Below are 14,212 nucleotides of genomic sequence, written 5' to 3' on the forward strand. Positions count from 1 at the left end.
ATCACCACCACTATCATCACCATCATCAGTATGAAAGCTTCCTGACCCCCACCCCCCACGAATGGATTAGGTACTTGCTGTGAGTACATTCCCAGTATAAATATTTCACTTTTATAATACCTAACACAGTGTACTGGACTTTGTGCCTTCTTTTATATTTCTTGCACTAAATTTTAAACATTTTGAAGCTGTGGTTGGCCATTATATCCCCAAGCTAGAGAATACCCTGAGATGCATAGAATATCGTAATTATATAAGTCATCAATTTGCTGGTCCCTATAGGACTTATGCTGAGAGTTTCTGCCATTCTGGAAGCATCAGTGTTTGGGTTGCTATAACATTGAATCAGATCAGACTTTTACTTTAGAACAATAAGTAAGAATATCCTCTGGGAAGATATTCCTAATTTAAAAAGATACAGATGTAGGTTCTGTTTTATTATGATTTATAAGTGAATGTAAATTTCCTTTTATAGGAGTTTGACATTTATTTTCAACAGTTAACCACTGTATTCATTTTCATGAACAAGCTTGAATTGCTCAAGTTAATTTCATTACAGAAGGAACTCTAAAAGCCAATTCTATTTCCAAACTATAATTACCATCGTTTGAATTCAATAAGTAAAGACATCTTCCTTTACTTTTGAGGAACAGATGCCTGGTTTTAGAAGAACCAACTTTACCATAACCCACATGCAAGACAGTTGTCCAGGTGATTTCAAACTAACCCAGTTCCCACATTCTCACTTGTAGATCTCCAGAATAAGTGTTGAATATTCTGGGAACACAATGAATTTCCTGAGATATGGAGAAACAACCCAGACCTTGTTCATGTCCTTCTTTGGGAATATACCAGCTTGAGGTAGGGAGGAACTAGTCTTAGAATGCCAGATTTTGTTCCACTCTCCTCTGGAAATGGAATGTCTTTTGAAACTTTGCCCAGTGGGTCCTGTGGGTCCTGTGGCCCCTGGTTTATATACCTGGGGTGGACTGCTTTTTGGGGTCCCTCACATTGTGATGCAAGTGGGGCCATGTAATCAAGCCTCCATCTACATTGTGGTGGCTTTTTCAAGCCTCAAGTCATGGGGGACCAGCTCATAAATGATCCTAGGCTTCTTTTGTCCCTTGATGCCTATCTATAAGTAATGCATCTGCTTCATATAACTTGCTGCCTGCCACTGTGTTCTGTTTCACTGAACCCTGACAAATGGGTGCCCAGCACACATTGAACCTGCTCCACACCACGTACCCTGGGAAAGAAGAAAGGGGCTGGCAGCTTGCCCTGTGTGGTGATGTCAGCAAAGTGTGCACTGGACTGTGCACAGAAAAGAGGTGAACTGTGCAAAATTAGCTGGTTCTTCACATTACTGCTCCTCTAGTAAATCCCTTATGAATTTTCCAGTTGCTAGCTGATCTACACGTTAAAGAGTGTCTTGCTAATTTTACAAACATCTTATATGAAACATATAAGAAACATATGAAAGAAAAGTCATTAAACAAGCATTAATGTTGTAAAAAGATTGTTTAATGAAGATGAGGGGCAATTTTAATACAAAACTCTTTCTCAAGACCTTTGACAGATCTTAGGCCCACTTCCCATCTTTATATTTAGGAAGGTATCACTTTTGAAGTCATAAAAGACATAAAGTTTCTTGCCAGAGGATCTGTAATGGCCCTTAGAGAATCATATGACAAAGACAAGATGGAAGAGACCATAACCTCAAAGCAATTTCCATAACTTCTGTACAGAAGGTGACTGAGAATTTATCATGTAAACCAGAGTATGGTTGAGAGGGAAAGGGGGTGCCATTACAATTACACCAGAACACCAGGTATAAGTAAATCAGGAGTTGGAAACCAGAATACACAGTCATCTTATAAATGCATCCTTTTTATCTGTGAGACATAAGGGCAAGACAGTCATTCTATACCTTGATTCCTGCTCCAAAATGGCAGATTTAACACAATGGAGTTTTGCACTAAGTGTTTGTAAGAGGTTAGGAGGAAAGTCTGTGTACCCTGGAAGATGCATAGCTTATGTCTACCTTTTGAAAGGCATCTAAGGCAGTTTTCCTTCACTCTGACAAAATACCTGAAAAAAATCAACTTCAAGGTCAAAAGATATACTCTGGCTCCCAGTTTCAGAAGTTTTAGTCCATGGCCAACTGGGTCCATGGAGTTTAGGCCTGTGGCCTGGCAGACCATGATGGCAGGGAACACATAGGGGAGCAAAGCTGCTCGCTTCATGGCAGCCAGAGAGCAAAGAGAGAGCTCACTTATAACAAAGCTCCTCCCCTCAAGCTCATGAAGATTTCAATCCATCCATTGATGAGGTCACAGCCTTCACCTCTCAAAGGCCCCACCTCTGAACACTGCTGAATTAGGGACCAAGCTTTCAACATGGGGGGGGGGGCATTTCAGATCCAAACCATAACAAAAGGTAACTACTATAGTTTGAAATAGATGAACTACATAAAGCTAACTAACTTTTTTTTATACCACGTTCATCTTTATTTTTCTTCTTCTTGCAGTGCTGGGGATTGAACCCAGGGCATGTGCTAGGCAAGCATTCTATCACTGAGACACATCCCTAGCCTTCTATGTTTATCTTTTTAAGAATTTTATGCATTTTTCTAAGACAACACGCAAAAGCCTTCACCACCCCTCTTTGCTTAGAGAAGAGATACCCTTCCAACTTGAATATATAATTCCAAGTCTATCCATTTTTTCCTACTGAATTTATTTTTTACTTCTAACTGGTTAAATACACATAAAATTTACCATCTTAACCATTTTAAAAATTTATCATCTTGAGCATTTTTAAGTGTCCAGTACAGTAGTATTACTTATATTCACATTCAACATATCTCTAAAACTCTTTTATCTTGTAACACTGAAACTCTATATCCACTAAGCAAAAATTCCTAACCTCTCTCCCCATAGCTCTTTTTTTTAACTTTTTTAAAATACTTTTTTAGTTGTAGATGGACACAATATCTTTATTTATTTATTTTTATGTGGTGCTGAAGATTAAACCCAGTACCTCACACATGCTAGGTGAGCACTCTACCACTGAGCCACAACCCCAGCCGCCCCCCATAGCTCTTGGCAACCGCCTTTTTACTTTCTGTTTCTATGATTTTGATGAGTTTAGATACTTCATATGAGAGGAATCATGCAGTATCTTTCTGTGACTAGCTTATTTCACTTGGCATAATGTCTTCAGGGTTCAGCCACATTACATATGTGACAGGATTTTCTTCTTTTAAAGGTAATATCCCATTTTATGTATTTACCTCATTTTATTTATTGATTCATTTGTCGATGGACATTTAGGTCACTTCCACCTCTTGGTTATTGTGAATATGGGAGTGCAGATTTTTCTCTGGGATCCTGGTTTGAATTCTTTGCGATATATATATATATATATATATATATATATATATATATATACATACATACACGTAGGGGTGGGGTTGCTGGATCTCATGGTAATTCCATCGGTTACCTTTTCACATTGTTGAATGCTTTCTTTGACAAGCAGACATTTTTAATTTTGGTATAATCCCAGTTCCATCTTAACCATCTTTAAGTGTACAGTTGAATAATGGTAGTGTATATTCATCCAACCTTGTCTTACAAACTAGACGACGAGCATACTAATGAAACACTTCTAGTTTTTGATACAGTATTGCATCTGAAAACAACCTTAGTGGCAACTGGAAACATTCTAAGATATTTATAAGCAAGAGCAACAGTGGCATGGATTCCTCAGACTATGGAGAATTATCCAGATTTTAGCCCTCTTCCTATTACTATAACAAAAGTCTTCCAAACAACTGTATAAATTGGGACATTTAAGTTGATCACATGTATTGCAAAAAACCTTAACTAATAAGTAAATAAAGTTCATAAAGTTTTTTATTTGATTTTTGTAATGCTAAAGATAAAGTATAAGGGACTCACAAATGCAAGGTAGGCTCTCCACTACTGAGCTACATCCCTAGACTAAGTTCAGATACTTTTTTTGCAGTGGTGGGGATTGAACCCAGGGCCTTATGCATGCAAGGCAAGTACTCTACTGAGCTTTATTGCCAACCCTAAATTTGAATACTTTTAAGGGAAGCTTTAAAAGAAGATAGCTCTGTCATTGGGAAAATATCATAATCTATGTAATGGTGTATAAATATTGCAAAATAATACTATTTGCATTTGAAGATTATTTCTGTAAGTGTACCATGAAAGAATTCTAAGTTATATGCACTTTAAGAACTTTTCTTTACAATGTTCTGCAGTGCTTTCTATGAGATCAAACAATTAAGTAAAATATCTAGTCTTCAGAAATATAAAGGATTCTAGATATTGTATTCTTATAATTACAAAACAAATTTTCTGTATAATACAATGATAATAAGTATATCATGTACTACTAATAACAAATAAAAATAAAGGCAAATACACTCATTGAGAAACCATAATAAAAGAATATTCTCATTTTAAAATGAAGTAGACCTAAAACCATGGCATTGTTCAAGCAGTAAGGACCAGTTTGGGCCCTGTGGCTGTTTCTGAAAAGCCTGTGTTCTGTGATGTCAGTATTTATGCCTTTACTAGTTATTAATCACTTGATTATAATTCCTACCTATAACTCTATAGAACCATTAATTGATAAGTATAAAAAGATAGCTCAAAAACATCAGATACAGCCAAGCATGGTGATGCACACCTGTAATCCCAGCAGCTTGGGAGGCTGAGACAGGAGGATTACAATTCAAGGCCAGTTGCAGCAACTTAGTGAGGACCTAAGTAACTTGGTGATACCCTGTTTCAAAATAAAAAACAAAGGGGGCTGTGGTTTGGGATGTGTCTCAGTGTTTAAGTATCCCTGGGTTCAATCTCTAGTACCAAAAAAAAAAAAAAATTACAATTACCAACAGGTTGCCTAAGAAAAACTTGTATCTCTTGCTGGTACTTCAGTGATAAACACTGTTATAAATCAAATAAATAATTTGTTTACCAAATAATATTTCTCAAAAATTGGTTAAGTACTCTCATACCTATAAACACACATCTAACCTGTGAATGACATGTTGAGACCAGAAGCCCAAGATGATGGTAACTAAGAGGAGCACTAATGCCCAAAGGTGGTAAAAGTCTGACTAAAAGGTGGAAATTGTTCAACAAAAATTATAGGAAGCCATTGTTTTGGACTAAGTTCCTGTGCTAGGCCCCAACAGACCAGGCTAAAAATCAAAATGGAATCACTCATACTAAAGTTCCACCTGACCAAGCAGAAACAAAACTCTTTATCTCACTTTCTGAGAAACCAGGACTAGAAAAATAATAGCCAAATTTCTCAAACAGGCCAGTTTCAATTGGTATAGTAATGAAGTTCCCTCTGCCTTAATTATTTCACACAAAAAATTGTAACTTAAAGTAACCTCGTATTAACTAATCTGTTATTTTTCTATTGTTCTGTTTCCCTGTCCCTGCCTTGCTAGGATAGTGACTTTGAAATGCTAAAAAAAGAAAGAAATATATATTTAAAGATATTATTAAATGAAGGTACTTAAAATAGTCTAGTTAACAATTTTTTAAAGCTAATATGTATTAAAGCAAAATATTGCCTAGATATGAACATCTTAGGGAGTCATTTGGCTGGCAATTGTCTTGGGGTTCTTTTGTATATTCAGCACGTAATCATGGCGGAAAGATGAGCGGACAGTACGATTCATCAAGGGCTGAAGGGGGCGAAAGTTGTCCACCATTCTTTTCTCTTTCTCCCCCTCAGAAGTGAAAAGCAAGGTCCGAAATTGCTCAAGCTGAAAAAAAATTTTTGAAAAAGGACAAATAAATTTAGTAGAAATCCAGCTTTGTCTCATGAATAAATAACTTTCATTTTTCTAATTCTAAAACATTTTGTCTCAAACTGGATTCAGAAGCAGAAGTTATTTCTAAGTAAGATACCTTCACCCTCCACAAGGAATAAAATACTATACTATGTTTTGCCATCCTTATGTGAGAAGGTGATGAAACCAGCCATGCACTTTGAATCAGAAGACTGAGGACAAAGATGAGTTACTTTATCTCTTTGATTCTCAAGAACCTAATATTTAATTGAACAAAACAGCCAAATAATAAAGGAAAGGCCTGATACATACAGTAACAGCATAAAAAGTATGTTTTTAAAAAATTTACCAAATCATTAACATAAAATTGTGTAATTGATTGCTCACTGCACTTTGTATTGTGAGCAAAGAAATAACACATAGAGGTCTTGTGAGATGCTTCATACTGGTGCTGTCCAATAGAACTTTTTCTAATGGTAGAAATATCCTCTGCATGGTCCATCCTGGTAACCACAAGACACATATGGCTACTGAGCACTTGAAATGTGACCAGGTGACCAGTGTGAGAAACTGAATTTTTTATTTAAGTTGATTCATATTTAAATATAAGTGGCCATATGTGGCTAGTGGCTATTGTGTTGGATAGTATAGCTCAATACAGAAGCAGCAACCCAAAATATTAAGGCAATATGTTGTTCTTTGATGCAGCAATAGCCCCTGTCTTTCTTAGCAACCATGTTATAGCATACTACTTCAAGCTAGCCAGAAAATCTGTTCAGTCAATCTGGCCCACTGTGGCTACATAGAATAACCTGGGACACAGTAAGAAAGCATGTGAAAATTTGTTTGGAGGGCTGGGGGTGTAGCTCAGTGGTAGAGCACTTGCCCAGCATGCACAAGGTCCAACAAAAGAGAAAAAGAAAGAAGAGAATTTAGTTTGTTGAAGTAAAGACTTTAGACCAAATAAAACTGAAGAAGTAGGACATGATCAGAGGCAAGTACCAACAGAGTGGTTGTACTTGCAAATTACACATATGCCTTAGGAAATTAGGAAACTATACAAGTAGTTAATGTTAATTTTTTATTCAGCTAATTGAAAAAGATTAGGAACAACCCAAGTACCATAAAGTAGGTAATAAAAAGTGACATGAGATCAATAAAATGGGCTAGTATATATCCATTAAAAATTATATAGAAGATAATGGTTATTATCTAAAAATGTTGTGCACATCACTGAGCAAAAAGACAAGTAAAATGGTATGCACAGAATGATTCTGTTACAAAAATTACATATATTTATATAGATAAAAGACCAGCAGGATTTCCCCCAAACAATGAATAACACTGAATGGTAGGATTCCAGGTTACTAGGATTAGTTGACAGGAAATGGTTTTCTAACTGAATTTCCTGTGTTGAGATTTTATTTGAAAATTCCTTACATGGGCTACTGACCTTCTGATTTATTTATTTTTTAACTTTTTAGTGTTATGAAAATTATAAATATGAAGATTAGTAGCAGAAAATGTGTAAACCACAAAGCCTAGGCTTATGGGCAACCAAAATCTGTTATTTGTCATTTATTTATGGTGGTTTTTATCTTATAGAATTTTAAAAAAATACACAGTCTCAGTTACTAGCTGTTTTCTTTTGGACTTCTTGTTTTGTATTATAATTAGATAAAGCTTCTTCCATTTGAAGGTATGAAAGGATTTTCCTATGCTTATTCTAGGATTTTTATGATGGTATTTTTTGCATTTAATAGTTTGAATGCTGGATCCAACTTTTTTCCCCACTCATTTAACTCCTCGGTTGTTCCTTAGTAGCACTTACTGAATGCTGTATAATTTCCCCTCACTGAGCTGAGATGCTACCTTTATCCTAAAATAAATTCTCATATGTATTTGGATATAATTTTGAACTTACTGTTTTCTTCCTGTGATGTCTAATTTTATGTGCCAACTTGATTGGGCCAGGGATGCCCAGATAGCTAGTTAAACACTATTTCTGGATATGTCTGTGAGAGTGTTTTCTAAAGAAATTAAGATTTGAATTGGTGGACTGAGTGAAGCAGATGGCCTTTCCAACATGGATGGACATCATTTAATCCACTGAGGGCCTGAATAGAACAAAAAGGCATAAGGCTGAATTTGCTCTGTGACTATTTTTTTTTAACTGAGACATCAATCTTATGCCTTTTGGAGCTCCTGATTCTCAGTCTCCAGACCAGGACTGGAATCTACACCATTGGCTTATCAGGTCTCAGGTCTTTGGGCTACCCTACCAGCTTTCCTAGGACTCTCAGCCTTTATAATCACATGAGAAAATATCTTATAAATAAATCTCTATCTCCATCTTTCTGATGGTTAATCTTGGTTGTTAACTTGATGGATTGAGAGATGCCTTGAAATTGTTGAAGCACACTCTGGGTGAATCTATGAGGGTGTTTTCAGAAATGATTGGCATATGGGTCAGAGAACTGAGGGGGGAAGACCTACCTTGAATAGACTGGGGGACCCGGACAGAACAAAAAGCAGTAGAAGGGGATGCTCATAAGCTCACATTTGTGCAAACTCCATTCTTCTACAGTGGATGTAGTTTTTGATGCTGCCATTGCTGTGGATACGGCTCCAGATTTTTCAGGTTTTGAACATGGACTTACACCAATGACTTTCCAGGGAGCTCCCAGGCCTTCAGCCTCAGATTGAGGCTGCATCATTGTTCCTTCTGGTTCTGAGACTTCCAATTTCTTAGACTGAGTAGTTACTTATTTCCTCAGTTTTCCAGCCTGCATCCAGCTTCTGATCATGTAAGCCAATCTAATAAATCTCCTCTTATATATACATTCTATTCTGTTCTTCTAGAGGACCCCAATACTAATTCATCCTCCCCACCATTGGTTCTGTTTCTCTGCAGATCCCTAGCACACTTCACTTAATTGTTCTTTTTATTCATGCATCAGTACTATAGTATTTAATTTTTGAGTCTTTATAATTTTGTGAATATAATCATTCCTCATTTTCTCTTTTAGAATTTTCCCTGGTTTATACTTATCTGTTTGTACTTGAATTTAGAAGTAACATACCTATTTAAAATTTTATTGGTATAGGGACTGGGGTGTGGCTCAGTGGTAGAGCACTTGCCTAGCACATGTGAGGCACTGGGTTTGATCTTCAGCACCACATAAAAATAAACAAATAATACAAAGATATTGTGTCCATCTACAACTAAAATTTTTATTGGTATATTTATTGAGACTATGTTAAGTTTATGGAGAATAAACAATTCATGAAGAATAACAACTTCAGGAGAATAGATAGCAAAGGTGTTTTTATGATATCTTCCTGTCCAATAATATAGAGTGAATTTTACTAACTCATCTTCTTTGTGTCCTGCAGGAATATTTTAAATTTTCTTATTGAACTCTCTTCTTAAACTTATTGCAAAGTATTTTATATTTTAAACATTATTTTATAATGTTTCTATTTTAAATAGGGTTCTTTCTTCCATTATATCTTTTAACTGATTGTGATTTACATATTTCAAATATTTTTTTTATTTATATAAATTAATATGGTAGGGGCTGGGGTTGTGGCTCAGTGGTAGAGCATTCACCTACTATGCATAAGGCACTGGGTTCAATACTCAGTACCACACAGGGTAAAAATGGGAGTTCATAATCTGCTTGAATCAAATGTATGAAATATGATATGTCAAGAGCTTTGTAATGTTTTGAACAACTAATAATAAAAAATAAATAAAAATAAAATAAAATAAAGGTATTGTGTCCATCTATAACTTAAAAAAATGTAAAAAAAATTAATATTGTACTCCAGTAATCACCAAATTAACTTATTTTTTGTAGTATATTTTATTGTTTCTCCTATTTTTTTAAAAATTTTCTCATCTAATTGTATTAGCTACTTCTAGAACATTTTTTTTTAAGAGACAGGGTCTTGCTTTGTTTCCCATAGCTGGCCCAAAATTCCTGGGCTCAAGAGATTCCCCTGCCTAAGCCTTAGGTGGGTCAACAGACACACACCACTAAACCCTGCTAATTCCAGAATATAATTTAATATAAAATTTAATATTGGAATAATCCTCTCTATATTAAACATACTATAGTTGGTCCCCTGAATTTATGGGTTCCACATTTGTGGATTCTTCCAACTGTGGATCAAAAGTATTGGGGGAAAAAAATTGTACCTGTCCTGATCATGTACAGACTTTTTTCTTGTCATTATTCCCTAAACAATACATTATAACAACCATGTACATAGGATATACATTGTAGTATGAGTAATCTAGAGATGATTAAAGTATACAGGATGATGTATGTAGGTCACATGCAAATATTATGCCATTCCATGTAAGGGCTTGAGCATCTGCAGATTTTGGTATCCATGGGGAGTCTTAATCCTCTGCAGATACCAAGTGACAACTGTATTTACTTTTCTTTCTTTTGTTTTCTTTTTTTTTCCTTCAGTGCTGGAGATGAAACCCAGGGCCTCACTCATGTTAGGTAAATGTTCTACCACTGAACCACATCCCTAGCTCTGTTCAAATTTACTTTTAAACTGAGATCAATCTCTTTTATCATATTAAATAAGTCTCTATTCATTTATATTTTATTAAAAATTATTTAAAACTGTCAGGTGGAGTGGGCTAGGGTTGTGGCTCAGTGGTAGAACACTTGCCTAGCACGTGTGAGGCACTGGGTTCGATTCTCAGCACTGCATACAAATAAATAAAATAAAGGTCCATCAACAACTAAAAAGATATTTTAAAAAAACCCAAAAAACTGCCAGGTACAGTGGCATATGCCTGTAATCCCAGTTATTTGGGAAGCTCAGGCAGGAGGATTGCACGTTCAAGGCCAGCCTGGGCAACTTAGTCAGACCCTGTTTCAAAATAAGTATAAAAGGCCAGGGATATAGCTCAGTGGTAGAGCATCCCTGGGTTCAATCCGCAGTAATGCAGAATAAATAAATACTGAATAGAAAAATTTACAAATGTCTATTAAGATTCTATAGAACCCAGGTGTGGTGGAGCATGCCTGTAGTCCCAGCAACTGGAGAGGCTAAGACAGGAGGACCGCAAATTCAAGGCCAGTCTCAGCAACTAAGTGAGGCCCTAAGCAACTTAGAGAGACCCTGTTTCTAAATAAAAAAATAAAAAGGGCTGGGGATACAGCTCAGTGGTAAAGTACCTCTGGGTTCAATCCCCAGTACAAAAAAATAAAAAAAGAATCTATGGAAATAACATGACTTTTAAACATTAGATTCACTGATATAATGAATTGTATTAATATCATTCATAATGAATCATTCTTCCTACATTACTACAATATACACGACTTAGACAAAGTATATAGTTCTTCTAATGTATTGATAGATTTTTATTTTGTATTCTATTTCTAATATTTTAGGGCTTTTTTGTTTGTTTGTTGTTTTTTAGCTTGTATGTTCTTCAGAGATACCAATTCAGAGTTTACTCTTGAGGAAGGGTCCAATTTTCAATGGATGTTAGTATTGGTAATCCTGACTTCATAAAAAAAGAGTTTAGAAGGCTTCATTTTTTGTGAAAATGGTTTATAGTCAAATTTTTAAATCCCATAAAGCAATTATGAGCAAATACTATTCTACTTTAGTTATATTATGAATTAAACAGGATTCTGTTTATTGACATAATAGCTACCACTCAAACTTATTTTCTAGGGAAAAAATTAATCCCAGGTTTAAAACAAGTAACTTACATTAAAATTCCTGGACAGTCATTGTTAGATTCTTTTTATCTTGCGATTTTATTGCAAAATTCCCTTAAGAATTTTAAAGATCTTTGAATATATCTGATTGCCAGCCTCCATTCTTCCTTTTAAATGGGTCTTGAATTTATATAGAGATTCATGCTCTATATAAAATGCACAATGTATAAAACATAAGTAATTGTTAAATACAGAAGCAAGCAGCTTATGTTCTTCCTTGTTTGAACTCTTCTTTCAAATTAATCTGAAGCATTTCCTAAATCATATCCAAATTAAGATACGGTATTAAAACTGTCAAAGTTTGAACCCAACCTTTTTTTTTTTAGACAGGCAGACTAGGGTCTCCACAGGTGGAAAATGTGAAAACAACATACCTGATCATGATCAACCTCTACTGGCTGCTTCTTAATGATCCAGGTGACAGACTCAGAGAGGGGCGGGGTAGTCAGAGACCCGGAGTAGGTCCAGTAATCCGGGCAGGCAGGCATCATGCAGGAAGGGTCAAATGACCCAAATTCCACAAGGGTGTCCTGGCCATAAGAAGTTACCCAGCTATTATTCAGTAGTAAAAAAACACTCAGGAATTAGAAAACCACTCAGGCAATGATTCTCAGGGGGTCTGGGGACTAGCAGTGGTTCAAGGGAGCTCCAGGCACCCTGGGCAGCTTTCTGAAGAATCATCACTGCTTAACACAGAATCATGTCCAGGCTTTGTTTCCACAATCACCTGTGTATTTCTGATATTTCTTAGTGGGAAAACAGTCAAAACCATTGTCTCCCTCAATTTTGATGAGCCTAGAGCAGGTGGTCCCCTCTGTTATTGGGAGATCTTAGGTAGTGACTGCTGCATAAACAAGGAGACTTCTCCTAATCAAGACAGACTAATGCAGTTTAAATCAGGAGGAGCCAAAATCCTGGACTGAGGAGAGAGAGAAAGAGAGAGAGGGATGGAAAGGGGGAGAGATGGAAAATGAGGGAGGGAAACAGGAGAAGAGAGGAATGATAAACAGACTTCCAGGTTGCAGATCTTTGGGGTACTGAATGTGGAGGACTTCATCTTGGGGACTGGACAAGGGACAAGGATAATTGTTTTTTACAGCAAGACAAATCAAGTCTCTAAAGGATTTTTCTTGCTCCTTCCCTGTGGAGGTGACTATAGAAAAGAAGACTGGGTGTTTTTACAAGGACTTGCAAGGAGCTGGTGTCAAGAACAAAGGAGGGGAAAGTAGTATATTCCTGAGTCCAGAGTCCCAAGCAGCATGGCAGCAAAACTAGAGAGCTCAGTGCCCATCAATGAAGTCATTTCTGTGCCCTCCAGTGGGACCCAGGGGCAGGGGCTCTCTTAACACAAGCATCATAAATGCCAAGTTCCCTACCTCGGCAGTGTTGAAGGAGAACCTGAACACAGGTCACCTAATTACACTTTCTGGTACAAAGGGCCTATTAATGTCTCTACTCTGAGATTGGAAAATAAAGTATATTTCAAGTGAGCCAGAAAAAAATATTACCTTATGCTTAATTGATGGCAAAGTATCCACCAACTTCTGTAGCTCTTTATGATGTTTGCCTAGCTAAAGAACAAAGACAAAAATATTAATAACAACAGACATCTCACTGTAGAAACTGTAACAGAATGGGAATTAAAATTAACCACCTGATGATTACATATAAATAAACCACAGGACTGAAACTAGACTTAAGCTGCTAATTGAGAATGTTATAAACATCACTGAATTCAATTAGATACAAAACAAATGAGTAGGCTGTTTGCTGAAAGGCCAGGTGCCTGCAGGGAAAGGTGCCTCCAGGCCCTATTAAGTATCAGATCTTACATTGAAATTTAAATTAATTAAAATTAGAAATTATTCTGCACTTGCACTAACTACATTTCAAGGGTTCAATTGACACAGATGGCTTGTGATTATAGTACTGTGCACTTTTATATCATTTGAAATACATTCATAATAACCTTGTGTTTTAAGCATTGTTTATTTTACCAGACTATTGATCCTAATACTCTTAAAATAAATAACCTATATCGTAATGTTCTAACTTTTTAATTTTTTTTTAATTTTTAAAATATTTTGAGTTGTAGATGTTATTTATTTATTTTTATATGTTACTGAGTCTCAAACCCAGTGCCTCACACATATTAGGCAAGAGCTCTACCGTTGAGCCACAACCCCAGCCCTCTTTTTTATTTTTGGTTACTGGGATTGAACCCAGAAGTGCTTAACCACTGAGCCGCACCAAAGCCCTTTTATTTTATTTTATTTTTTGGTGGGGGGTACTCGGGATTGAGCTCAGGGGCACTCGACCACTGAGCCACATCCATAGCCTTATTTTGTATTTTATTTAGAGACAGGGTCTCGATGAGTTGCTTAGCGCCTCAATTTTTTGCTGAGGCTGTCTTTAAACTTGTGATCCTCTTGCCTCAGCCTCCAGAGTTCTTGGGATTACAGGCATGCACCACAGTGCCCAGTTATTTTTAAATTTTATCATTATTATTATTATTATTATTATTATTTTAGTACTGGCCACTTAACCACTGAGCCACATTCCCAGCCGTTTTTTAATATTTTTTATTTAGAAACAGGGTATT

At 36.1% G+C, this 14,212-nt stretch overlaps 1 protein-coding gene across 1 annotated transcript in view; it reads right to left on the reverse strand.

The window, feature by feature from the left end:
- Positions 1-1,502: 1,502 nt before the first annotated feature.
- The window catches only part of Ca5b (carbonic anhydrase 5B), a 53,145-nt gene continuing 40,435 nt past the window's right edge, over positions 1,503-14,212 (reverse strand). Inside the window, exons 6-8 of the mRNA XM_046424278.2 lie at positions 13,119-13,181; positions 11,985-12,140; positions 1,503-5,821 (exon numbers count right to left, since the gene is read on the reverse strand). Coding sequence (XP_046280234.1) covers positions 5,642-5,821; positions 11,985-12,140; positions 13,119-13,181 — 399 coding nt within the window. The 3' untranslated portion in view covers positions 1,503-5,641. The remainder of the gene's footprint in view (positions 5,822-11,984; positions 12,141-13,118; positions 13,182-14,212) is intronic.

This window comes from Marmota monax, unplaced genomic scaffold (assembly GCF_021218885.2).
Source record: "Marmota monax isolate L192 unplaced genomic scaffold, Marmota_monax_Labrador192_F-V1.1 WCK01_AAM20220418_F8-fsc00089, whole genome shotgun sequence".
In the NCBI taxonomy this organism is placed as follows: domain Eukaryota; kingdom Metazoa; phylum Chordata; class Mammalia; order Rodentia; family Sciuridae; genus Marmota; species Marmota monax.